Source organism: Saimiri boliviensis, chromosome 11 (genome assembly GCF_048565385.1).
Source record: "Saimiri boliviensis isolate mSaiBol1 chromosome 11, mSaiBol1.pri, whole genome shotgun sequence".
Classification (NCBI taxonomy): Eukaryota; Metazoa; Chordata; class Mammalia; order Primates; family Cebidae; genus Saimiri; species Saimiri boliviensis.
In genome coordinates, this window is record NC_133459.1 from 34,057,764 (window position 1) to 34,082,949 (window position 25,186).

Sequence of the window (25,186 nt, forward strand, 5' to 3'; positions counted from 1 at the left end):
TTAGCATTTAAGTTTTATTTAATTTGGATGTAGGGCAAGGTTGGGGTTCACTTTTATTCCTTAGATGGGTGGCCTATTGTGCTACCATATATACAGTTTGTCTTTTCATCAAAATAATTAATCTTTTCGTCACTGAACTGAATTAGCACCACTGAGATATATTTAAGTTCTAAGTATATTGGGATCTAGTTTTGGAATTTCTATTACATTCTATTAATATTTTTATATTGGTGCTGTATTGATTTTTATTATTTGTATATTTATTTGAAGAAGTTTTTAAAAATTACTGTATTTTCATTGGCTTTGTGGTATAGACATTTATCTGCTGGGTCAAACCACTGTCTCAGTTTTATTTTTTGTAATTTTTAAGCTTTTCATTAAGCCACTAAATTTGAACATGATTTTATATACTTTACAAAAATATTTTGTTGAAATTCTAATTGAAAATGCCTACATTTACATATTACTTTTGGGTAGAATCAATATTTTTATTATGTATTTGTTCTTACAGCAAGAACAATAAGCTGAAATCTTAGCATACAGATCTTATACCATTCACTAAAATTTTGGTTATTTTCAAGTAATATTTATTATGCTTTTTCTTGTATCTTGTGCTATTTCTTGTGCTTTTTATTGTGCTATTTCTTGACTTAAGTATTTTGAGAAATTTAAAGGTTTTTATTTTTTATAATGAAAAAACTTTTTTCATTTCTAGGTTCTTATTGCAAGAATAGTCTAGGTGTTACTTAATTCCCTTGTTAAATCTAGTGAGTTTTTAAAATAAATTTGAGTCTGTAGTAATCCATTCATAAACCCATACCATTTAAAAATACTTTATTCATTTTTTCCAGTTTGCTCAGATTACATACTTTTACTGTTTTGCTAAAATTTATAGGAATTCATTAAGTATTAATCAAAGTAGTAGTGACTTTTGACTAATTATTGATTCTAATTAAAGTAGTTAATTAGTAGATTTTGTCATTTGTAAGTATTAATCAAAGTAGTAGTGACTTTTGACTAATTATTGATTCTAATTAAAGTAGTTAATTAGTAGATTTTGTCATTTGGGGCTAGTTGTAGTTGGTTTCTGTCAAATAGGCTTAGGCTTTATTACATTAAAAAATATATATTCTCCTGCTACCTTGAGGAATGGCTGAAGAATGTTAGTATTTATATATTTCTAGATTCAGTTTGCTAATATTTTCCTGTCAAAGTTTGAGTAAGATTGGAGTTATAGCTTCATTAAATTTTTATACAATTCATCACTGAAACCATCTGGGCCTAGATATTTCTTGGTATGAAGGTTTAAAATTATGAATTCACTTTCGTTTGTTTGTTTGTTTGTTTGTTTGAGATGGAGTCTTACTCTGTTGCCCCGGCTGGAGTGCAATGGTGCGGTATCAGCTCACTGCAATCTCCGCCTCCCAGGTTCAAGTGATTCTCCTACCTCAGCCTCCTGAGAAGCTGGGATTACAGATGCGTGCAACTATGCCTAGCTAATTTTTGTGTTTTTAGTAGAGACGGAGTTTCACCAGGCTGGTCTTGAGCTCCTGACCTCTTGATCCACCCGCCTTGGGCTCTCAAAGTGTTGGGATTACAGGTGTGAGCCATCACACCTGGCGAATTCACTTTTTTTAGTAGATATAACATTTAAAAATTTTTGTTTCATCTTGTGTCTGTTTTTGGTAGGTTGTATTTTTCAAGGGCTTTGTTTGTTTCATTTTTGTTGTTGTTAATTTTAGATAGGGTCTCGGTCTGTCGCCCAGGCTGGAGTGCAGTGGCGCCACCTCGGCTCACCACAGCCTCCACCTCCCATGCTCAAGTGAGCCTCCCACCTTACCCTCCACAGTAGCTAGGACCACAGGCATGTGCTACCATGCCTGGCAATTTTTTTTTTTTTTTTAATGTTTTGTAGAGACGAGGTTTCTCTCCGTTGCATAGGCTGGTCTTGAACCCCTGGGCTCAAGCAGTCCTCCTGCCTTGGCCTTCCAAAGCACTGGGATTACACTACTCCTGGCCTCCATTTCACTTAAGTAGTCCCTGTCTCTGGAACTATAACTGTTTTGTAGGGGATGGAAAGTGGCATCTCATTGTGGTTTTAATATGCATTTCCTTGTTAACCAATGGTGTTGAGCATTTTCCAGAGTACTCATTAGCTTTTCCTAAATGTTGTTTTGTGAAGTATGTGTTTGAATCTTTGTCCATTTTAAAATTTGTTTGTCTTCTTTTTATGAAGTTGTAAGGATTTTTTTTTTTTTTTTTTTTTTTGAGGCAGGATCTCACTCAGTCGCCCAGTATAGAGTGGAGTGGTGTGATCGTGGCTCACTGCAACCTCGATTTTCTGGGCTGAGGCGATCCTCCTACCTCAGCCTCCTGAGTAGCTGAGACTATAGGCACATGTCACCACACCCAGCTGCTTTTTTTTTTTTTTTTTTGTAGAGACAGGGTTTCACCATGTTGCCCAGGCTGGTAGTGAACTCCTGGCCTCAAGAGACCTGCCCACCTCAGACTCTGAAATTACTGAGACTACAGGCCTGAGAATCCTGAGCTCGGCCCAGGATTCTTTATATTATAATAGTTTGGATACAAGTCTCCGTCATATCGATTAATAGATAGACTGATAGAAATAGATGGGGCTATCTCTGTATCTGTCTCCATCAATCTAAATCTGTATCTCTCTCTCCATATTCATCCATCCGTCTATCCATCCGTTCTTTGGTTTGCCTTTTCGTTGTATTGGTGGTGTCCTTTGAAAAGCACAAGCTTTTTAATATCGATGAAGCCCAATTTTATAATATTTTTCTGATCTATTTTATGTTCCAAGAAATCTGTCATAAGATCATAAAAATTTTTACTTGCTTTTTTTCTAGAAACCTTATAGTTTAGGTTTAGCTTTCATGTTTAAATTGATGATCTATTTGAAGTTTCTGTATGTAGTGTAATATAAGAGTGAAAATAAATCTTTTTGTATATAGGTATCCAGTTGTATCAGTAATATTTATTGAAGACTCTTTTTTTTTTTTAATCAATTTACCTTGGCACTTTTATGGAAAGTCACTTCACCAATATGTTTGAGTCTGTTTTTGGACTATTCTGTTCCACATATACGTGCGCTTATTCTTAGGCTGGTATCACACTGTCTTAGTTAATTTAGCTTAATATTAAATCAGATGTTTGGCTGGGTGCAGTGGCTCACGCCTGTAATCCCAGCACTTTGGGAGGCCGAGGTGGGCAGATCACTTGAGGTCAGGAGTTCGAGACCAGCTGACCAACATGATGAAACCCTGTCTCTACTAAAAATATAAAAATTAACTGGGCATGGTGGTGGGTGCCTGTAATTCCAGCTACTTGGGAGGGCTGAGACAGAAGAATCACTTGAACCCAGGAGGCAGAGGTTGCAGTGAGCAGAGACTGGGCCATTGCACTCCAGCCTGGGCAACAAGAGCGAAACTCTGTTTCAAAAAAATAAAAAATAAAAAAATAGTTGTTCTAAGTCATTATTTTTCAAATTTGTTTTGCTATCCTAGATCTTCTACATTTCCATATACATTTTAGAAGCCGATTGTCAGTTTCTTCCAAGAGTTTCTGTTGGGGTTGTGTTGGGTCTATAGATCGGTTTAGGGAGAATTGACATCTAAATAGTAATAAATCTTTTAGTTCATGAGCATGATGTGTGTTTTAGTTTATTTTGGTCTTCTTTAATTTTACTTAACAATGTTTTGTTGTTTTCAGAGTACAGCTCTTGTACCTATTTTGTTATATCCATAGGTATTTCAAATTAGGCAATTGTAAATAGAGTTTTAAAAAAATTAAATGTATTTCATTCAGTTATAACTTCTAGATAATAAAATTTATTATATTTTAAAAGCATTTGAACTTTAACTTTTCACTTTGAAATAATTTCAGACTTCACATATTAGTATAAGTCATCCAGTTCTGTTCTTCTAAAAATTGTTTTGGCTTTTCAGGTCTCTTGTATTTACATATACATTTTAGAGTCAATGTGTAAATTTCTAGAAATAATCCACAGAGACTTCAGCGTTACATTAAATCCCTAGATTACTTTGGGGGAAAATTAATACCATAAGTATATATGATCTTTCCATAAGCATGGAATATTTCTTTTTTTCCCTTTTGTTTTTGTTTTTTATTTTATTTTTTTGATTCAGTCTTGCTGTGTTGCCCAGGCTGGAGTGCAGTCGTATGATCTGGGCTCACGGCAACCTCTGCCTCCTGGGTTCAAGTGATTCTTGTGTCTCAGCCACCTGAGTAGCTGGGATTGCAGGTGTGTGCCACCATGCCTGACTAATTTTTATGTTTTTAGTAGAGATGGGGTTTCTCCATGTTAGCCAGGCTGATCTCAAACTCCTGGCCTCCAGTGATCCACCTGCCTTGACCTCCCTAAGTGCTGAGTTTACAGGAATGAGCTGCTGTACCTGGCCACTAGGATCTTTATTAGAATATTGAGTAGAAGTGGTGAGAGGAGAGATTCTTACCTGTTTTTTTCAACTTAGGGAGAAAGCATTCAGTCTTAAACTATTAAGTAGTCGATGAGATTTTTTTTTTAAACAGATGTCCTCTCTTACATCAAAGACCTTTTTTTCTCTTTTTAGTTTGCTGAAAGGTATTTTCATGATTTTTTTTTTTTTTTTTTTTTTTTTTTGAGACGGAGTTTCGCTCTTGTTACCCAGGCTGGAGTGCAATGGCACGATCTCGGCTCACTGCAACCTCCACCTCCTGGGTTCAGGCAATTCTCCTGCCTCAGCCTCCTGAGTAGCTGGGATTACAGGCACGCGCCACCATGCCCAGCTAATTTTTTGTATTTTTAGTAGAGACGGGGTTTCACCATGTTGACCAGGATGGTCTCGATCTTTTGACCTCGTGATCCACCCGCCTCGGCCTCCCAAAGTGCTGGGATTACAGGCTTGAGCCACCGCGCCCGGCCTATTTTCATGAATATTACATTTTGTCAGTTGCTTTTTCTCTACTGAGATGACTGCATTATTTTTTCCTTTAATGTGTTAATATGATGAGGATGAATTTTAAAGTATTCAACTCACCTTGCATTTATCGGATAAATCTTACTTTAAAAAATCTGTTTCTAATTCAATTTGCCAATATTTTAAGCATTTATGCTAATATTTTAAGCACCTATGTTCATTAAAGATACTGGCATGTATTTTTCATGTAATGTATTTTTCTGGTTTTGGTCCCAGGGCAATATTGGCCATATAAAATTAGGAAGTCTTCCTTTCTCATATTTGATTAAAGATTTAATGTAAGCTGGATTATTATTTCTTAAGTGTTTTATTGATTCAGTTCACTAGTGGAGACCTCTGGGCCTGGGGCTATTCAGATTTTTAGTGTCTTCCATGTCAGTTTTGGTAATTTTTACCTTTCAAAGCGTTTCTCTGTCTGCGTAGTCAGTCTGTATCATCATGGAAATATTCTATGTATACATAGTTAAAGTACAATAGCCAATGGCACCTGTGACTATTGATCACTTGAAATGTGATGGGTGCAGAACTGAAGTTTTAGTTTAACTGATTTTATTGCTTCTGGGCCTCTTGGCTAAGATCAAGTGTAATTTAATTAGAATTAAGTTTAAATAGTCACAAGTGACAGGTAGCTACTGTATTGCATATCACAAAGCTAAGCTGTCATTTATTTTTGTAAAGTTGTTAATCATTCTTATGTATTACTATCAAGTTAATAATATTTTAAACTGTATGTCCCTGCATATGCTATCTTCTTAGTTTATTCTTAATTTCTATAAAATCTGTAGTCCCTTATTTCATTCCTGATACTGATAATGTATGTCCTCTAGTCTCCATATTACCTTTTTTTTTTTTTTTTTTCTTGCCCACAACGAACATCATACATATTACCTTTTTTTAAAAGACAGAGTTTTACTCCCATTGCCCAGGCTAGAGTACAATGGTGGATCTCGGCTCATTGCCAACTCTGTCTCCTGGGTTTCAAGCGATTCTCCTGCCTCAGCTTCCTGAGTAGCAGGGATTACAGGCACATGCCACTGTGCTGGCTAATTTTTGTATTTTTTGTAGAGACAGGGTTTCACCATGTTGCCCAGTTCTTGAGCTCATGTGGTCTGCTTGCCTTGGCCTCCCAAAATGCTGGGATCACAAGTGTGAGCCACTGCAGCTGTCCTCCCATGTTACTTCTTTTTTTTTTTTTTTTTGAGACGGAGTTTCGCTCTTGTTACCCAGGCTGGAGTGCAATGGCGTGATCTCGGCTCACCGCAACCTCCGCCTCCTGGGTTCAAGCAATTCTCCTGCCTCAGCCTCCTGAGTAGCTGGGATTACAGGCACGCACCACCATGCCCAGCTAATTTTTTTGTATTTTTAGTAGAGACGGGGTTTCACCATGTTGACCAGGATGGTCTCGATCTCTTGACCTCGTGATCCACCCGCCTCGGACTCCCAAAGTGCTGGGATTACAGGCTTGAGCCACCGCGCCCGGCCCCATGTTACTTCTTAAAAAATACCTTTAAAAACTTTAATTGTAATAAAATATACATAAAATGAAATTTACCATTTTCACCATTTTTAAATGTACAGTTCAGTATTTTACATTGTTGTACAATCAGTCTCTAGAATGCTTTCCATTTTTCCAAACTGAAACTCTACACCTAATTTCCCAACTTGCAATTTCTTTCTTCTTGCAGCCTGTGGCAATCACCCTTCTACTTTCTGTCTTTATGAATTCAGTTACTCTGTATCTTATGTAAGTGGAATCATACAGTATTTATCTTTTTTTGATTGACTGATTTTGCATAGCGTAGTGTCTGCAAAATTCATCTATTTTGTAGTATGTGTCAGAATTCCTTTCCTTTTGAAGGCTGAATAATATGCCAGTGTATGTATATACCACATTATATCAGTTTATCTGTAGTTGGACACTTGGGTTTCTTCTACCTTTTAGCTATTGTGGATAAGGCTGTCATGAACAGATATCTCTTTGAGATCCTGCTTTCAGTTCTTTGAGGACCGTGTGATAATTATATTAATTTTTTGTGGAACTGTCACTGTTTTCCATAGTGGCTGCACCATATTAAATCGTTTTCATATGTACTGCACAAGGTTTTAAATTTCTCCCCATCTTTGCCAACACTTGTTCCTTCCTTCCTTCTTGCCTGCCTGCCTGCCTGCTTTCCTTCCTTCCTTCCTTTTTCCTCTTCCTCTTCTCCCCCCACCCCTTCTCTTTCTCTTCTTTTCTTGGTTAATGGCCATCTTAATAGGTGCAAGGGATATCTCATTGTGATTTTGATATGCATTTCTCTAATGATTTGTGATGTTGAGTATCTTCTCATGTGCTTTTTTTGGTTGTTTATATTTTTCTCTTTTTTAATGGTCTGTGCAGAAGTTTATCTGTTTTTTTTTTCTTTTCAAAATCTTGCTTTGGTTTTATTAATTTTTCCCCATTATTGGTCCATCTTCTGTTAAATAGATTGTTTTCTTATCTTTATTGTACCTTCTACTTTGGGTTTAATTTGATCTAGTAAATTTTTATTTTAGGTCTGAGCTGTTTGTTTTCAGCCTTTTGTTTTTCTCTCTGTGCTCTGTCTGTATGATTTTTATTGCAGTCTTCCTCTTTTGCTGTTATTTTCTTTTGTGTTGTCAAATCTACTGTTAACCCATCTATTAAATTTATATTTTAGATACTGTATTTGTTAGTTCTGGAAGTTCCTTTTTAAAAAATATATTTTTGGCCAGGCTTGGTGCTTACGCCTGCAATCCCAGCACTTTGGGAGGCTGAGGCAGGTAGATCATGAGGTCAGGAGTTCAAGACCAGCCTGACCAACATGGTGAAACCCTGCCTCTACTAAAAATACAAACATTAGCTGGGCATGGTGGCACACACCTGTAATCCCAGCTACTCAGGAGGCTGAGGCAGGAGAATTGCGTGAACCCAGGAGACAGAGGTTACAGTGAGCCAAGAATGTGCCACTGTACTCCAGTCTGGACGACAGAGCAAGACTCTGTCTCAAAAATATATATATATATATATATATTTATTAAAAATAAAAATGTAAATAAATTATTTTTCTAAAATAAAAAATAAATTATGTATATATCAAAAATAATTTATTTACTATTTATTTATTTTTTTAGACCTGGCACAGTGGCTCACACCTGTAATTCCAGCACTTCGGGAGGCCAAGGCAGGCAGATCACTTGAGGGCAGGAGTTCGAGACCAGCCTGGCCAACATGATGAAACCCTGTCTCGACTAAAAATACAAAAATTAGCCAGGTATGGTGGCAGGCACCTGTAATCCCAGCTACTCGGGAGGCCAAGGCACAAGAACCACTTGAACCCAGGAGGCAGAGAATGCAGTGAGCTGAGATCGTGTCATTGCACTCTAGCCTGGGTGATAGAGCAAGACACTGTCTCAAAAAATATATATCTATATATGCATGCATGCACACACACACACACACACACACACACACGTATATTACATACATATATGTAAATTACATATGTGTATGTCATTCATATATATCTATATATATATAGATATATAGATATATAGATATATAGTTTCTGCTTTTCTCTTTATCCATTTCATGTTTTCATTTATTATCTTTTCTTTAAGGAGTGTTTAACTTTGTTCTGACATGTAGTTAGTTTGTTTGGAACTAGCTTGATCTTTTTGAGACATGTTTTTTAACTTCGTGAGGGCAGCTCTAGGGTTGACTTTACTGTAGTTCAGCCCTATTCTTTTTTTTTTTTTTTTTTTTAAAGATAGGGTATTACTCTGTTGCCCAGGCTGAAGTGCAGTGACACAATCATAGCTGACTGCAGCCTGGACCCCCTGGGCTCAAGCGGTCCTCCTTCCTCAGCCTCCTGAGTAGCTGAGACTACAGGCATGTACTATCATGCTCGACTAATTTTTAGGTTTTTACTAGAGATGAGATCTCGCTGTGTTGCCCAGGTTGGTCTTGAGCTTCTGGGCTTAAGCAATCAGCCCACCTCATCCTCCCAAATTACTGGTATTACAGGTGTGAGCCACAGCATTCAGCCAGCCCTGTTTGTAATGTGTGACATTTCAGAGGGCTTTACTGATTGTCCCAGGTGTTTGACAAAGTTTCTTTTTCTTCTTTTTAAGTGGACTTTACTTTTTAGAGCAATTTTGGGTTCGTAGCAAAATTACGTGCGAAGTACAGTTTTCCTATCTCTCCTCCCCACCACCCAACCTCCCTCACTTTAGACATCCTGAAATGTAGTGGTACATTTGTTATGATTGATGACCCTACATTGAGATGTTATCGTCACTGAAATTCTGTAGTTTACATTAGGGTTATTCTTGGCATTGGTCATTCCATGGGTTTTGACAAATGTATAATGACCTGTATCCACCATTATAGTATATATGATAGAGAATAGTTTTACTGCCATAGAAATCCTCTGTGCTTTACTTTTTCATCCCTCATTCCCCACAACCACTGTCCTATTTATTGTCTCCATCAGTTTGCCTTTTCCAGAATGTTATGCAGTTGAAGTCATACAGTATATAGCCCTTTGAAATTGGCTTCTTTGACTTAGGAATGTGTGTTTAAGTTTCCTTCATGGGTCGGTAGCTTTTTTTTCTTATAAGCCCTGAATAATATTTCGTTGTGTGATTGTGCCAGTTTATTTAGTGACAAGGTCTCATCATTCAGGTTAATCAGATTTCAAGTGTCCTCATCTTTGTGTCAACACTAGTAACTTTCTCCTTGTAGTTCCCTGATAGTTGTTCTGTTCCTAGTTAGGATTTCACTCAGTGTGTGTGCAGATTACTAGTCAGCCAAATAATTTTTAGTGTTCTTTCTCTGTGCATTTGTCTCTTCTCTGGAAATTTGTCCTTCAGATACCAGCTGCAGCACCTTTCCCCAGCTTCTGCCTCTGGTCTCCTTGGCTTAGTGAGACCTGTGTGCTCTGTTTTGAATTTTTTCTTTCTTTTTTTTTTTTTTTTTGAGATGGAATTTCATTCTTGTTGCCCAGGCTGGAGTGTAGTGGTGCAATCTTGGCTCACTGCAACCTCTGCCTCCCAGGTTTAAGTGATTCTCCTGCCTCAGCCTCATGAGTAGAGACAGGGTTTCTCCATGTTGGTCAGGCTAGTCTTGTACTTCTGACTTCAGGTGATCCGCCCACCTTGGCCTCCCAACGTGCTGGGATTACAGGCGTGAGCCACCACGCCTGGCGAATTTTCTCTTTCTTTATTGGGGTTTGCTAAATGTTCCCAGGCTGAAAGCCAAGGTGAACCTAGGGCTCACTTTGTTTCCTTTTTTCCATGATCACAGTCTTGTGCTATTTCTTGTCCATAGACTGAAAAGAGGTATAATAAGTATTTTGTTCATTTTTTTAGTTAGTTTTTTTTCAGACAGAGTTTCACTCTTTTCCCCAGGCTGCAATATAGTGGCGGAATCTCGGCTCACTGCAACCTCCGCCTCCTCGGTTCAAGTGATTCTCCTGCCTCAGCCTCCCTAGTAGCCAAGATTACAGGCGCCTACCACCATGCTCAGCTAATTTTTTTGTATTTTTGGTAGAGACGGGGTTTCACCATGTTGACCAGGCTGGTCTCCAACTGCTGACCTCAGGGGATCCACCCATCTCAGCCTCTCAAAGTGCTGGGATTACAGACGTGAGCCACCGTGCCTGGCTGATTTTTTAGTAATTAGCAGCAGGAGGGTTATTTTGGAGCCAGTACTCCACCTTGGCTGGAAGTGGAATGTTTTGTGATAAATACTGTAACTAGTTGGCTCCCTAACAATTTCTGTATGATTTTGAACTTAACTCAGAAATAGTTCTACAGAGGAGAGATGTAGTGGCTTACACCTGTAATCCCAGCATTTTGGGAGGCCAAGGTGGTTGGATCACCTGAGGTCTGGAGTTTGAGACCAGCCTGGCCAACATGATGAAACCCTGCCTCTACTAAAAACACAAAAATTAACTGGACACGATGGTACATGCCTGTAATCCCAGCTACTGAAGGAGCTGAGGCAGGAGAATCACTTGAATCCAGAAGGTGAAGGTTGCAGTGAGCCAAGATCACGCCGCTTACTCCAGCCTGGGTCACAAAGCGAGACTCTATCTCCAAAAAGAGAGAGAGAGAGAGAGAGAGAGAGAGAGAGAGAGAGAGAGAGAGGGAAAGTACTTTTATAGATAATTGCCCTAAGTAGCTTTCTAAGCCTATTTAACTCAATGTATTTCTCTACCGTAATGCCAGTTGTACTATGTGAACCACACATAGCAACATTTCTGTAGATCAAGTGTTAGCAAACCTTCTCCCTAAAAGGCCAAATAGTAAATATTTAAGCGTTCTTGGCTGTGGCCAACAAATACGACTTTTTGCATTCTCCTTATTCTTCTTTTTACAACTTTTAAAAAATGTAAAACCATTCTTAGCTTAGAGGCATCCAGAAATAGGCCCTGGATAAAATTGTTTGAGTGGGAATTTTTGTATTTTTGTTTATTTATTTTGAGACGGAGGGTTTTTTGGTTTGTTTTGTTTTTGAGACAGAGCCTCACTCTTGTCACCCAAGCTGGAGTGCAGTGGTGCAATCTTGGCTCACTGCAACCTCTACCTCCTGGGTTCAAGCAGTTATCCTGCCTCAGCCTCTTGAGTATCTGGGATTACAGATGCCTGCCACCACACCTGGCTATTTTTTGTATTTTTAGTAGAGACAGGGTTTAACCATATTGGCCAGGCTGGTCTTGAACTCCTGACCTCAGGCAATCCACCTATCTCAGCCTCCCAAAGTGCTGGGATTACAGGCATGAGCCACTGCACCCGGCCCCGGACACGGAGTTTTTCTTCTGTCACCCAGGCTGGAGTGCAGTGGCAAGATCTCTGCTCACTGCAACCTCCACCTCCTGGGTTCAAGCAATTCTCCTGTCTCAGTCTCCCAAGTAGCTGGGGATACAGACACACACCACCATGCCTGGCTAATTTTTGTGTTTTTAGTAGAGACAGGGTTTCACTGTGTTGGCCAGCCTGGTCTCGAAATCCTGATCTCAGGTGATCCACATGCCTTGGCCTCCCAAAGTGTTGGGATTACGTGCGTGAACCACCACGCCTGGCCTTCTATTTTTAGTTTTTAAAAAAATCTCAGCCGGGAGTGGTGGCTCAAGCCTGTAATCCCCGCACTTTGGGAGGCCGAGGCGGGTGGATCACGAGGTTGAGAGATTGAGACCATCCTGGTCAACATGGTGAAACCCCGTCTCTACTAAAAATACAAAAAAATTAGCTGGGCATGGTGGCACGTGCCTGTAATCCCAGCTACTCAGGAGGCTGAGGCAAGAGAATTGCTTGAACTCAGGAGGCGGAGGTTGCGGTGAGCCGAGATCGCGCCATTGCACTCCAGCCTGGGTAACAAGAGCGAAACTCCGTCTCAAAAAAAAAAAAAAAAAAAAAAAAATCTCTATTGGCCATTGTTGTAGATAGTATGAGCTCTAGTAGAAGTTGTTTATTCTGTGAATGAACTTATAAGTGTAAAAAAATGAAGTTGTTACAAATTTACTGATGCCATTGGGGGAAAAAAGTACAAGTTATTCTGTCTCTACAGTTATAAGCCCTTAATAGAGGATTATTTTAACATTACTTTTGTTTCCCCTGGATTATAAGGGGTAGGGTTAAAAATTACGTTTAAGGCTTGAATAGATTCTTGTTTATCTGAATATAGAGGGATACCAGCTAAATCTGCTGTGACAAGTGAAGAGAGAAGATAAAAATACAGAAGTTTGTTTTATAAATAACAGAACTATGTTACAGAAATTTTGGAATTGGAAGAAGAATATCAGGGATGCTTATGGGGCTAAAGATTAGGGCACAGTTGGGCAGTTGGTACTGTCTCCCCATATCTCTGTGGTATTGTGCTTCTGTAACTATTGGCAAAAATGACTTTTGTATTTATTATTTTGTTTAAATATTATGTTATTCTGCTTACAAAAGTAATATGCTCTTTTAAATAGTGACATGTAATAAGATATATGAAAATTTTACTCTGTAAGATTATGATAGTTTTTTTACAGTGATGTGCTTCAGCTTTTGACAGCTTTTAGGTAATTGCTGAATGTTTTATCAGTTTATAGATATCTCTGATCATTCTTGATCATTGCTGTCAGAACACTACAAATATTAGGGATCATTCTAAAAAGTAAGTCTGCTGTAGTTGTTCCCATAGTGAAAAATAATTGTTAATTTGTTTTATAAGATGGTTTATAGTGTACTTCAGTGTCATAATTTTTAAGCCTTAGTAGTGCATAAGTTGACTTTTAAAATTGGTAAAAATCAGACTCATTTCTGTTCAGAAACATATCGAGTGTCAATATTTATCACCTTTTGGTAAGCTATAAAATCAGATTGATCTAAATATTCCACTGGTTTCAAACTTTAAAAAAAATGTAAAACGTGTATGTGCATTTACACAAAACATTTCTTGTAGCATTACTTATTGTCATTCTATATAATACACCTCACTTTCTATTCTAGCCCATTTAAAAAATACTGTTCCTTAGTGTGCCCATCCCTGCAACTTGAAAGAAGACTGAATTACTGCATTCTAGTTATTATCTCATTCTCATGCAGAGTTTCTTTTGGTTATTGCCATATTAATAACTAACATTCTTTTTCAGTTTAGGATCATACATAGGACTTAACCATTTTTCTATTATTGTAAATGTGCCCTGATTCTTATCAGAGTCTGTCACTAAAGGAGAAAACTAGAGTGGCTGTTGAGGAGCATCTAGTAGTTTCAGACTCAGCCACACTTAGCATGCTTACCAAAATTTTGTGTGTTTGCTTCTAAACTTTATTAGTACTTGTCATTGTAATTATATGTTTAGTTGTACAGTTTTTTACAGTAGAGAAATGTTACTTTGAAAAGCAAACTGTTGTTTCTGTGAAAATTTGAATGCTTTAGAAAAACTAGGGAAGTCAGTAAAAACATGAATGTGCAAGTGCCTTTACTTTCTTACTCCATTTTAAAGAAACCTAGATTACAATCATGAAGATGGCCTAGATGGTTGTGATTTATTTATTTTTATTTCTTTTTTTTTTTTTTTTTTTTTAGATGAATCTCTCTCTGTTGTCCAGGCTGGAGTGAAGTGGCATGACCTCAAGTCACTGCAACTTCCACCTCCTGGGTTCAAGCGATTCTTGTGCCTCAGCCTCCTGAGTAGCTGGGATTACAGGCACTCACCCGACTAATTTTTGTATTTTTAGTAGAGATGGGGTATGACCTTCTTGGCCAGGCTCATCTCGAACTCCTGACCTCAAGTGATCTGCCCTCTTCAGCCTTCCTAAGTGCTAAAATCACAGGCATGAGCCATGGTGTCTGGCTTATGGTTTAGTTAAGAAAGATACATTAGCATAGCCATTATCAAAATCTTGGCTGATATTAAATGGTTGGTAAATGTATGTCTCATTTGTTTTATAAGACGGTTTATAGTGTACTTCAGAGTCATAATTTTGTAAGCCTTAGTAGACATACAAAAGGAATTGTTTGTCTCAAGTAAAAATAAATGTTGAAGGCATTTATGTTTCATTTTTAATGATTCTTGGCATTATTTGACTGTTGATTAACTGTTGAATTGCATTTGTGATCTTATAAAGAGGTTTTTATTATTTAGGAAATTGTATTTTATCGAATAGCAGTAATAGTTAGATCATCTCTTAGAAATATTACCATGACAACAGCCAGGCATGGTGGCTCACAGCTGTAATCCTGACACTTTGAGAGGCTGAGGCAGATGGGTCACTTGAGGTCAGGAGTTTAAAACCAGCCTGGCCAACATGGTGAAACCCTGTCTCTACTAAGAATACAAAAAAATTATCCGGGCATGGTGGTGGGCGCCTGTAATCCCTCTGTTTGGGAGACTGAGGCAGGAGAATTGCTTGATCCTGGGAGGTAAAGGTTGCATTGAGCTGAGATCATACCACTGCACTCCCGCCTGGGCAATGGAGACTCCATCTCAAAAAAAAAAAAAAAAAAGTGACAAAACAAATTGCTAATTTAAACTTTTATTTAAAACAAACCACAATCACCTTGTTTTTGTTTTTCATTTTATATATATGTACATATATATATATGTGTATATTAAAGACAGAGTCTTTCTCTGTCACCCAGGCTGGAGTTCAGTGGCACAATCATAGCTCACTGTACCCTTGAACTCCTAGGCTTGAGCAGTCCTCCCACCTCTGCTTCTTGGGTATCTGGGACTTCAGGTGCATACCACCATGCCTGGCTAATTTTTAAATTCTATTTGTAGAGACAGGTTCTCACTATGTTGCCCAAGCTTATCTGAAACTTCTGGACTCTTCCTGCCTTGGCTACCAAAATGCTGGGGTTGTAGGCATGAGCCTGCACCAGGCCAGATCACTTCTTTTTATGACTGTTATTTGTTTTTGCATTCTTAGGAGTTTGTTTTCTTTCGATTCCTGTTTTATATAAGAGATAAAAGTAGGCGGGGCACAGTGGCTCACACCTGTAATCCTAGCACTTTGGGAGGCTGAGGCGGGCAGATCACCTGAGGTCAGGAGTTTGAGACCAGCCTGGCCAATATGGCGAAACCCTGTCTCTACTAAAATGCAAAAATTAATCCCAGCTATTTGGGAGGCGGAGGCAGGAGAATTGCTTGAACCTGGGAGGTGGAGATTGCAGTGAGCCAAGATCGTGCTTCTGCACTCCAACCTGGGCAACAGAGTGAGACTCCCATCACACACACACACATGCGCGCGCAAAAAGTAGCAGTCTCAGGGAATTGTTAGAGAACCATGATTTCTAAAGTTGAAATGACTAATTTTTTTTTTTTTTGAGACGGATCTTGCTCTGTTACCCAGGCTGAAGTGCAATGGTGCGATCTTGGCTCACTGCAACCTTTGCTTCCTAGGTTCAAGCAATTCTCCTGCCTCAGCCTTCCAGGTAGCTGGGATTATAGGCATGTGCCACCGTGTCCAGCTAAATTTGTATTCATAGTAGAGATGGGGTTTTACCATGTTGGCCAAGTTGGTCTTGAGCTCCTAACCTCAGATGATCTGCATGCCTCAGCCTCCCCAGGTGCTGAGATTACAGGTGTGAGCCACCACACCTGACCAAAATTACTATTAATACTAGTTTATTTCTGAAAATTATGCTTTGACTAAAAAAAAAAAAAATGTGGCTTTTCCCCTGCCTAGCACTGCCGGGCCTACAGGTCTCTGTCAAGCTGCGGACATGGGTCTCTTTTCCATAGGATGGAGTTTGTTGTTAAGAATAAGGCCTACTTTCTAAGAGATACCAAGTGAAATTTAGAAGATGATGAGAGGGTAAAACTGATTATTATGCTTGGAAATGCTTGGTGTTACAGGATGAAAAATAAAGAACCCACCCAAATATGGGAGGGTAATTTGTGTTTCAAACAGAGATATCATTTGTCAGATTGCTTATGCCTATATAGGGGAGATATGATAATTTGTGCAGCATATGCACACGAACTGCCAAAATATGGTGTGAAGGTTGGCCTGACAAATTATGCTGCAGTGTACTGTACTGGCCTGCTGCTGGCTCGCAGGCTTCTCTTGTCCCTTAACAGGGACAAGATCTGTGAAGACCAAGTGGAGGTGACTGGCGATGAATACAATGTGGAAAGCATTGATGGTCAACCAGGCCTCTTTACCTGCTATTTGGATTCAGGCCTTGCCAGAACTCCAGTGGCAATAAAGTTTTTGGCACCCTGAAGGGAGCTGTGGATGGAGGCTTTTCTATCCCTCACAGTACCAAACATTTCCCTAGTTAATATTCTGAAAGCAAGAGATTTAATGCAGAAGTACACTGGAAGCACATCGTGGGCCAGAATGCTGCAGATTACATGCACTACTTAATGGAAGAAGATGAAGATGCTTACAGGAAACAATTCTCTCAATACATAAAGAACAGTGTAACTCCAGACATGATGGAGAAAATGTATAAGAAAGCTCATGCTGCTATACTAGAGAATTCAGTATATGAAAAGAAGCCCAAGAAGTTAAAAAGAGAGATGGAACCATCCCAGAATGTCCCGTGCTCAGAACAAAGATTGGGGAACTCAAAAGAAGGCAAGCTTCCTCAAAGCTCAGGAGCGGGCTGCTGAGAGCTAAACCAAACAATTTTCTATGAGGAATTTTCAGATAAATAAAATAAACTTGCGAACAGCAACTAAAAACAAAAACCAGAATACAAAACAATAATGTACAGGAGGAATTAATATATGAGAAGATTTCCAGTATATTAAATATATTTCACAATATTTATATGATATTTGAATTCCTTAGTTAGTGGTCATACCTTAAAATGAAATGATTCTGTGATATAGCATAGAAGTATCAGTATACTGCTAAAGTAGTGACTAAGCATAAGAGGGACAGAGTGAAAGTTGACTTTACCTTGAAGTATGAAATTTGCTTTAATTATCAAACAAATATTGTTCTTAAATTACTTAAAATAACTTGTTTATTCTCCTTTTGCAAAATCTACGTCTATTGGCATTTTGCTGATCACAATCTCTACAAAAAGATTTTCCTGCTGAACTCGTTACTCTTTATTAGAGCTTTCTCATGAGCATATTACAAAATTGTAATATTCTCAATCATAAAAAACATTTTCTTAAAAAAAAAAAAAAGAAATAGGCCAGGCACAATGGCATGACTTATAATTCCAGCATTTTAGGAGGTTGAAGCGGGAGGATCGCTTGAGCGCTGGAGTTCAAGACCAGCCTGGACAACACAGCAGGACCTTGTCTCTACTAATAATTTAAAAATTAGCCTGATACACTGGTGTGCACCTGTATTCCTAGCTACTTGAGAGGCTGAGGTGGGAGGATCGCTTGAGCACAGGAGGTTGAGGCTGCTATGAGCTATAATTGCACCTCTATACTCCACCCTGGTCAACAGAGCAAGACCCTCTTTTTTTTTTTGAGATGAAGTTTTGCTCTTGTTGCCTAGGCTGGAGTGCAATGACACTATCTCAACTCACTGCAACCACTGCTTCTTGGGTTCAAGTGATTCTCCTGCCTCAGCCTCCCAAGTAGCTGGAATTACAGGCATGTGCCACCACACCCAGCTAATTTTGTATTTTTAATAGATACAGGGTTTCTCCATGTTGGTCAGGCTGGTCTTGAGCTCCCGACCTCAGGTGATCCGCTTGCGTTGGCCTCCCATAATGTTGGTATTACAGGTGTGAGCCACTGTGCCCTGCCAAAACCCTGTTCTTTAAAACATACACACACACACACACACACACACAGAGTAAAAAAACAAAACAAACTTAAGGGTATTTGAATATTTATCTCTGTTCCTTTAGTTCCTCTTTAGAATTATTTCATACTGGAGTTCTCAAGTTATCTCATCTCAATCTCTATTGGGATCACCCCACTGTAACTTGTACACTCATTTTCCCACTGATACACCTGTTGTCAAGTTAGAAGTTCATTCTAGCTTTGCCAATGTTAATAATAAGTTCTCAGTCTTCATTTTGTCAGGCATCTCAGCAGCATTCATTATGGTTAAGTCACTCCCTCCTCATATTTTCTTCATTAGCTTCTGTGACAGCAGTTTCATCATTTTTTTCCTACTCTATTAGCTGTTTCTTAGTGTCTTTTCCTGACTCCTTCATTTCAACCAGATTTCTAAATACTGAAGTATGTCAGGAGTCTCAGGTTTCTTCCATCTGTAGTGAATAAACTCACCAGGTGATCTTATATAGTCTCATGAATTTCAAGTACCATCTCTTCATTGATGAGTACCAAATTTATGTCTCATTACTTGGCAAGTCTTCTCTTAACTACAGGCTAATGTATCCAACTGCCTTCTTGAGATCTTCATTTGAAGATTTAAGAAAGGTATCGAAATCTACAGTCCCAAAATCAAATTACTTATTCTGCCTTCCTCAATGTAGTCCTCCCTTAGTGTTCCCATCTCAGGAAATTGCACCCTGGTGTTATTCTTGACTTATTTCAAACCCAGCATCTCACATACAGATCAGGCAGTGCCTCTACCTTCAAAATATATCCATATCTGACTACTACTCTTCACATCTACCATTATTATTACCTTAGTTTTAGCCACCAGTTTTTCCTTGGGTTGTTGCTGTAGTTTCCTAAGTGGTCCTCCTGCTTCCATTCTTCTGCTCCCTATAACATTGAACACTTCATAGTACACAGAAGCTACATGTAAAACATATGATCCTTGTAAAACATAAATCATGCTAATTTGTCTGTAGAGTCTTCTAATTACTTACTTTTACACTTAAATACATTGCAATTTTTTTCCCTATTACTTGGAATTTCCTAATAGATCTATCCTCTTTCTCTTTTCTCATTTTTTTTTTAAAGCACTCTTCCTCCTATACGTGGAATTCCAGCCATATCATCCTTGTGTTTCCTCACACATGCCAAGCATACTCACAGTGCCTAAAAGCCAGGAATCTTCCATGAGAAATTTGTACTTTCAGGTGTTTCAGCTACTGTGATCGTAGTGTTCTGTTTTTTCTCTTGATATAAGCTCTGAGAAACAGAAACTTTCTTTTATTTGGTTACATGGATCACAAGGATGAGAAGAATTCTGATTCAATTAAGTAATGTAGTTAGTACTAATATTTTAATTGCGTAAGATTTTATGCAGCTTACAGATTTATTGTCTAGGTACCAAAATTGCTAATTTAAATCAGTTGCTTTGTTAGAAGTTGACATGTCTGAGGCCAGGCACAGTCTCATGTAATCCCAAAACTTTGGGAGACTGAGACAGCAAGAGTACTTGAGCCCAGGAGTTTGAGACCAGCCTGTGCTATATGGTGAGACCCCTGTATCCACAAAAAAATTAAAAAAATTAGCTGGGTGTGGTGGCATGCATGTGTGGTCTTAGCTACTTGGAGGCTGAGGTGGGAGGATCACCTGAGCCCAGGAGGTTGAGACTGCAGTGAACTGTGATCATGCCACTGTACTCCAGCCTGGGTGACAGCATGATTCTGTCTCAAAGAAAGAAACGAGAAAGAAAGAAAGAAAGAAATTAACATCTCTGAGAAAGCTGTAAACTCCAGTGCATTTCAAAGATTTAAACAATTTTTTTCACTTAACAGATCTTGGGAATTCTTAAAGCTACCTCATTTTGTTTAACAGCTAGCGACATAATACTACATTATAGGTATGTATTACAATTAATAAGCATCACCAGTGAATACATAAGCTATTTTCAGTCTTTTTCCGCTATAAATGTTCTTTTTCATCACTCTCTTGTGAGATTATATGTGCAGGATGAATTTGTAAAAGTTGAATTGTTGGGCTGAGTGCAGTGTCTCACGCCTGTAATCCCAGCACTTTTGGAGGCCAAGGTGGATGAATTACCTGAGATCAGGAATTTGAGACCAGCCTGGCCAACATGGAGAAACCTTGTCTCTACTAAAAATACAAAAATGAGCCAGGCATGGTGGCGGGTGCCTATAACCCCAGCTACTTGGGAAGCTGAGGCAGGAGACTTGCTTGAACCTGGGAGGTGGAGGTTAGGGTGGGCAGAGATCTCACCACTGCACTCCAGCCTGGTCGACAGAGCGAGACTCTACCTCAAAAAAAAAAAAAAAAAAAAAAGTTGACTTGTTGGGTCAAGAATTCTGTGTATTCAAAGTATCAAAAATATGGCCTATTTGCTCTTAATTAGTTTTGTACCCGTTTGCATTCCTACCAGTACTAGTTGACTGTAGGGGTTGGCAGATGTTTTTCTGTTAAGGGCCAGATGGTAAATATTTTGGGCTTTGCAGCCTACATATGGTCTGTGTCAAAAACTTTTCTTTGTATATATTTTGGTCTTAGGCCAAAGTTGGGAAACTTTGGCCTGTAGCATAGCTGTAAGACTTTTATGAAAACTTCCTTGTCATTACCAGCCTGCTATGTGAACACGATATCTCATTGTTTTATTAGTTTGCATTTCTCTTGTTGAATCTTAGCATTTTGCTCCCTCTGAAATGTTTGTTTGAGCCCTTTGCTTTTATATATGTATTTGGTTGTCTGTATCTTTACTGAACTGTAGGTTCTATCTTTATCTTTTAAGGAAATTACCTTTGTGATATAAAATGAAGTAAAACCTTTGAAATCAGCTTATCTTTTAACCTTTTGATTTGGTTTGTGTTTTCTCATCTCTAGCCATTTTTTAAGTCACATTTGATGTTTTATATTTTTATTTATAAATTGGTCTTTTATTCTGGATTTTTTTGGTCATCATTAGAAAGACTTGCCTCTATGACTTAAAAATAATTCTTCCATAGTTTATTTAATATTACTAAAAATTCTTCCATAGTTTATTATTACTGTTTTATTTCTTTATGTCTAAACTTAGATACAGCTGTAAAATTTTTTGATGTGAGTGAGGGATCTCATTTTTCCATATGACCATGCTTTTTTTCAAATACTATATCTTGAATTTAAATGTAGTGATATGGGGCTGGGTGCAGTGGCTCACACCTGTAATCCCAGCACTGTGACAGGCTGAGGTGGGCAGATTGCTTGAGCTGAGGAGTTCAAGACTACCCTAAGCAACATGGTGAAACTGTGTCTCTACAAAAAATACAAAAATAAGCCAGATGGAGTGGCGTGCACCTGTAATCCCAGCCACTTAAGAGGCTGACGTGGGAGGATTGCTTGAGCCCTGGAGGTAGAGGTTGTAATGAGCTAAGCTCACTCCACTGCACACCAACCTGGGCAACAGAGCCAGATCCCTGTCTCAAAAAATGAACCAACTAACTAAATAAATAAGTAAATGTAGTAATATGGAAAGTTGCTTACAATATGACTTCTTAGTATTGACTTCTCATGCACTGTGGAACTCAAAATTCTGACTACATAAACTTTGAGCACATGCTATGTGGTCAGCTACTAATGATGAAACAGACATTCAGCTGGTTCACCTGTAAGTTCTTCAGCATTCATCTCATAAGATTTTAGCATCTGTTTTACTATCTGTTATCTCAATTGATTATTTTAGTAAGTACAAAAAATTTTTTCAAATCTGTATTGCCTCTACATTTGTTAGCAAACATTCTTATGATAAAATAAGCTTTTCTCCCCTTCCCTTTGACATTATGGACTCAAATCATTACTCATTTACCCTCACACTGTTTCTAATTTTCTGTTTATTTTTTCTAGCTCTGTGAGGAGGAAGAGTCATAGTTATCTCTTTTATCATTTTATCCCTAGAACCCAGCACAACACCTACCACAGAGTAGTTTCCTAATAAATATGTGCTCAATGAATTAATACTTCAAGCAGTGGGGAGCTATAGAATCTGAAAGGAGGAGGGTGTAATGGGAAATGATTTGTATTTTGGGAAGGTAATTCTGGTGTCATTAAGGAGGAGGGCAACTTGAGCAAAACTCAAAAAAAGAAAGAAGAAACAGGTTCTTGTCCTGTCACATCACCTAGGCTGGAGTGCAGTGGCACAGTTATAGCTTGCTGCAGCCTCAAATTCTTGGGTTCAAGTGACCCTCCTGCCTCAGCCTCCTGAGTAGCTAGGACTCCATGCGTGAACCATCACATCTGGCTGATTTAAAACAATTTTTTTTAAAGATGGGCTTTTGCTGTGTTGCCCAGTCTGGTCTGGAACTCCTGGCCTCAAACAGTCCTCAGGCCTCGGCCTCCCAGAGTGCTAAGATTATAGGTGTGAGCCACTATGCCTGGCACAGGAAAGCTTTCATTTGGATTCTGTATCAGTTGGGACCTGATTAGAGATAATTCAACTCAAATCAACTTAACAAGAGGAATTTATTGGATCATGGAATCCAGAGAAGGATTGAAGAACCAGCCACATGAAGGATATAACTGGGCTTCAGGAACAAAATAAGAGCAAGGGTGCCAGTGTCACTAATATTTTTAGTCTTCGCCTCACTCTTTTTATCAGTTCCGGTTTGTTTGCTCATGCGCCAATTAAATGTGGTTTCGGCATAGAGTTCATAAAGATACGGTTGCTTCTTGAGTATCCATGTGGATTGAATTAGTATACCTTTGAAGGTATTGTAGAATTCAAGAGGAGATTTGGAGTGCTAGAACTAGAGAACTAGGTGCTAAGTAGAAAAGATGGATTTGAGAGAGATAAGTAGTAAAGTTGACAGAATTTGTCCAGGGGGAAATCTTGAGCAACTGCTGGTTTGGTGAATCTGTTAACCATCTGAGGGAAATATTAAGAAGCATATGCTTGGAATGGAAGGGAACATGATGAGTTTTGATTTTAGAGTTGCAAAGTTGGAGAGCCTGTAGGAGCTAGTTGAATACAGAAATCCAAAATCTTGGAAGAAAGGTCTAAGCTTAAGTGCTTAGGAAGTCAGTAGCAAAGGTAAGTTTTATGGAGGTGAACAGAATAGCTCAGTCCGAGTGTAAAAGTAAAGAGAACTGGAATCTTACAGAAAAACTAATAGTGAAGCCATGTGAACAGAGGAAGAAGAGGATAAAATAAATTAACAAGCCAATTAAGGAAAGTAAGAAGAAATGAGTACCAAAGAACCCAAAGGAATTTTACCCGTGAGGGATATGCCACTTAGGGATTGAAAAAAGTCAGTTTGCTTTGACCATTAGGAGATCATTGATGATGTTCATGAGAAAAGTTCCAGTGGAAAGTTGGAAGCTGATTATATTAAGCTCAAAGTGTTAATGATTGACATGAAGTAGAAGCAAACTATGTAGAATTTTTTTCCTACAAGTTTATGAAGGGAAGATGAATGAGGGCATTGTAGGGCTAGGGAGTTGCTTTGTTTTGTTTTGGAATGGGAGAGATTAGTATATATTAGTGGTTTTGAACAGTAAACAGTTTTTTACTCTGGGTTGGATAAAATTTATTTTTATGTTTTAATATTAATTGCTTTAAGTGTTTATTAGTGTTAGCGCAGAGAAAATGGGACTCAGACCAAAGACCTGAGTGCTAATCTCATTTTTCCCTGAATAATTGCCATAACTATAATTACCATTTTATATTTCCTTCTATATGTCAGTCATTGTGTTAGTAGGTCTTCTGTACATACTATCACTAATCCTCACCACAAATTAATCTCCAAGGTGAGTATTAAATTGCTGTTATATAGATAGAGTCTGAGAGTTTACTTTTCAGGATTACATAGATTTCTAGGATCATCCTTTGATTTTAACACAGATATGTCTGATTCTGAAGTTGGTGCTCTTTTCTCTATATCACATAACCTTCCTTCCTAACCTGAAGTAGTTCCTCACGTTTTGGCTTCTCATTTCCTTAACTGTCAGATAGGAGTAGTCTTATCTGTCACATCTGTATCAAACTGTTAAGTGAATACTATGGTAATACCTGTATTTTGTTTGAAAAAATATTTATTTGGTTAAATACCAGACTGACCATATCATTGTGGTCACCTTTAGCACTATCGTTTGTCTAAACAGTATTTTACTTTTTAAGGTGGTGGTATCATGGATACAGAAATGTCTGAAGATATAGACCACAACTTAACTCCTACCCTTGACAGCATGTCTTATGGAATGCCGAATCAAACAGGATCTGAAAATTCATTGCTGGATGAAGATGATTATTTTTTGAACTCTGGGGATCTTGCAGGAATTCCAGTCGTTGGTAGTGACAATGAGGATGAACAGGATTTTAGTTCAAAGGACAATCTTGTTTCTTCAATTCATACTGATGATAGCTTGGAAGTAGAGAGAAGAGTCACACAGCATGAATCAGACAATGAAAATGAAATACAAATTCAAAATAAGTTAAAAAAAGACTTTCCTAAGCAGTTTGATCAGGTTTCTGTTTTTAAATCAATACGGAAAGATTTTAGTCTAGTAAGAGAAAACAGCAAAGAGACATTTTCTGGAAAGGAGAAAAATAGAGACCTAACTTATCATGAACGTGAAAAACGGTTGGATAAACCTCATAAAGATTTGGATTCAAGGTTGAAAAGCAGTTTTTTTGATAAAGCAGGTAATAATTATTGGAATTAGAACCATAAAACAATTAAAAATTACCGATCATAATACAGCTTTGATTACTTTTGATGTTAAGTGAAGTAGGAACAGTTAAATTCATTGTAAGCTTGTCATTTTTCTTTTGTCCTTGTTCTTTGCAGAGTGACTGAATTTCTCCCAGTAACTTTTGGTAATGGTATAAATGGTTGAAAATAGCTCTAAACCTCATTTCTCCCTCCCCTGGTTGCAATGTTTTGA

At 38.2% G+C, this 25,186-nt stretch overlaps 1 protein-coding gene and 1 pseudogene across 8 annotated transcripts in view; both read left to right on the forward strand.

Moving 5' to 3' along the window:
* The window catches only part of ZMYM4 (zinc finger MYM-type containing 4), a 159,928-nt gene that overhangs the window by 74,649 nt on the left and 60,093 nt on the right, over positions 1–25,186 (forward strand). For 6 of the 8 annotated variants that reach the window (XM_074380496.1, XM_039473883.2, XM_003937521.4 and 3 more), the window contains one exon: positions 24,420–24,944. The exons of the other annotated variants lie outside the window; for them this stretch is intronic. In XM_074380496.1, the coding sequence (XP_074236597.1) occupies positions 24,420–24,944 (525 nt within the window). The remainder of the gene's footprint in view (positions 1–24,419; positions 24,945–25,186) is intronic. 8 annotated transcript variants of the gene reach the window in all.
* On the forward strand, positions 4,842–24,432 carry LOC141580229 (large ribosomal subunit protein uL18 pseudogene; annotated as a pseudogene).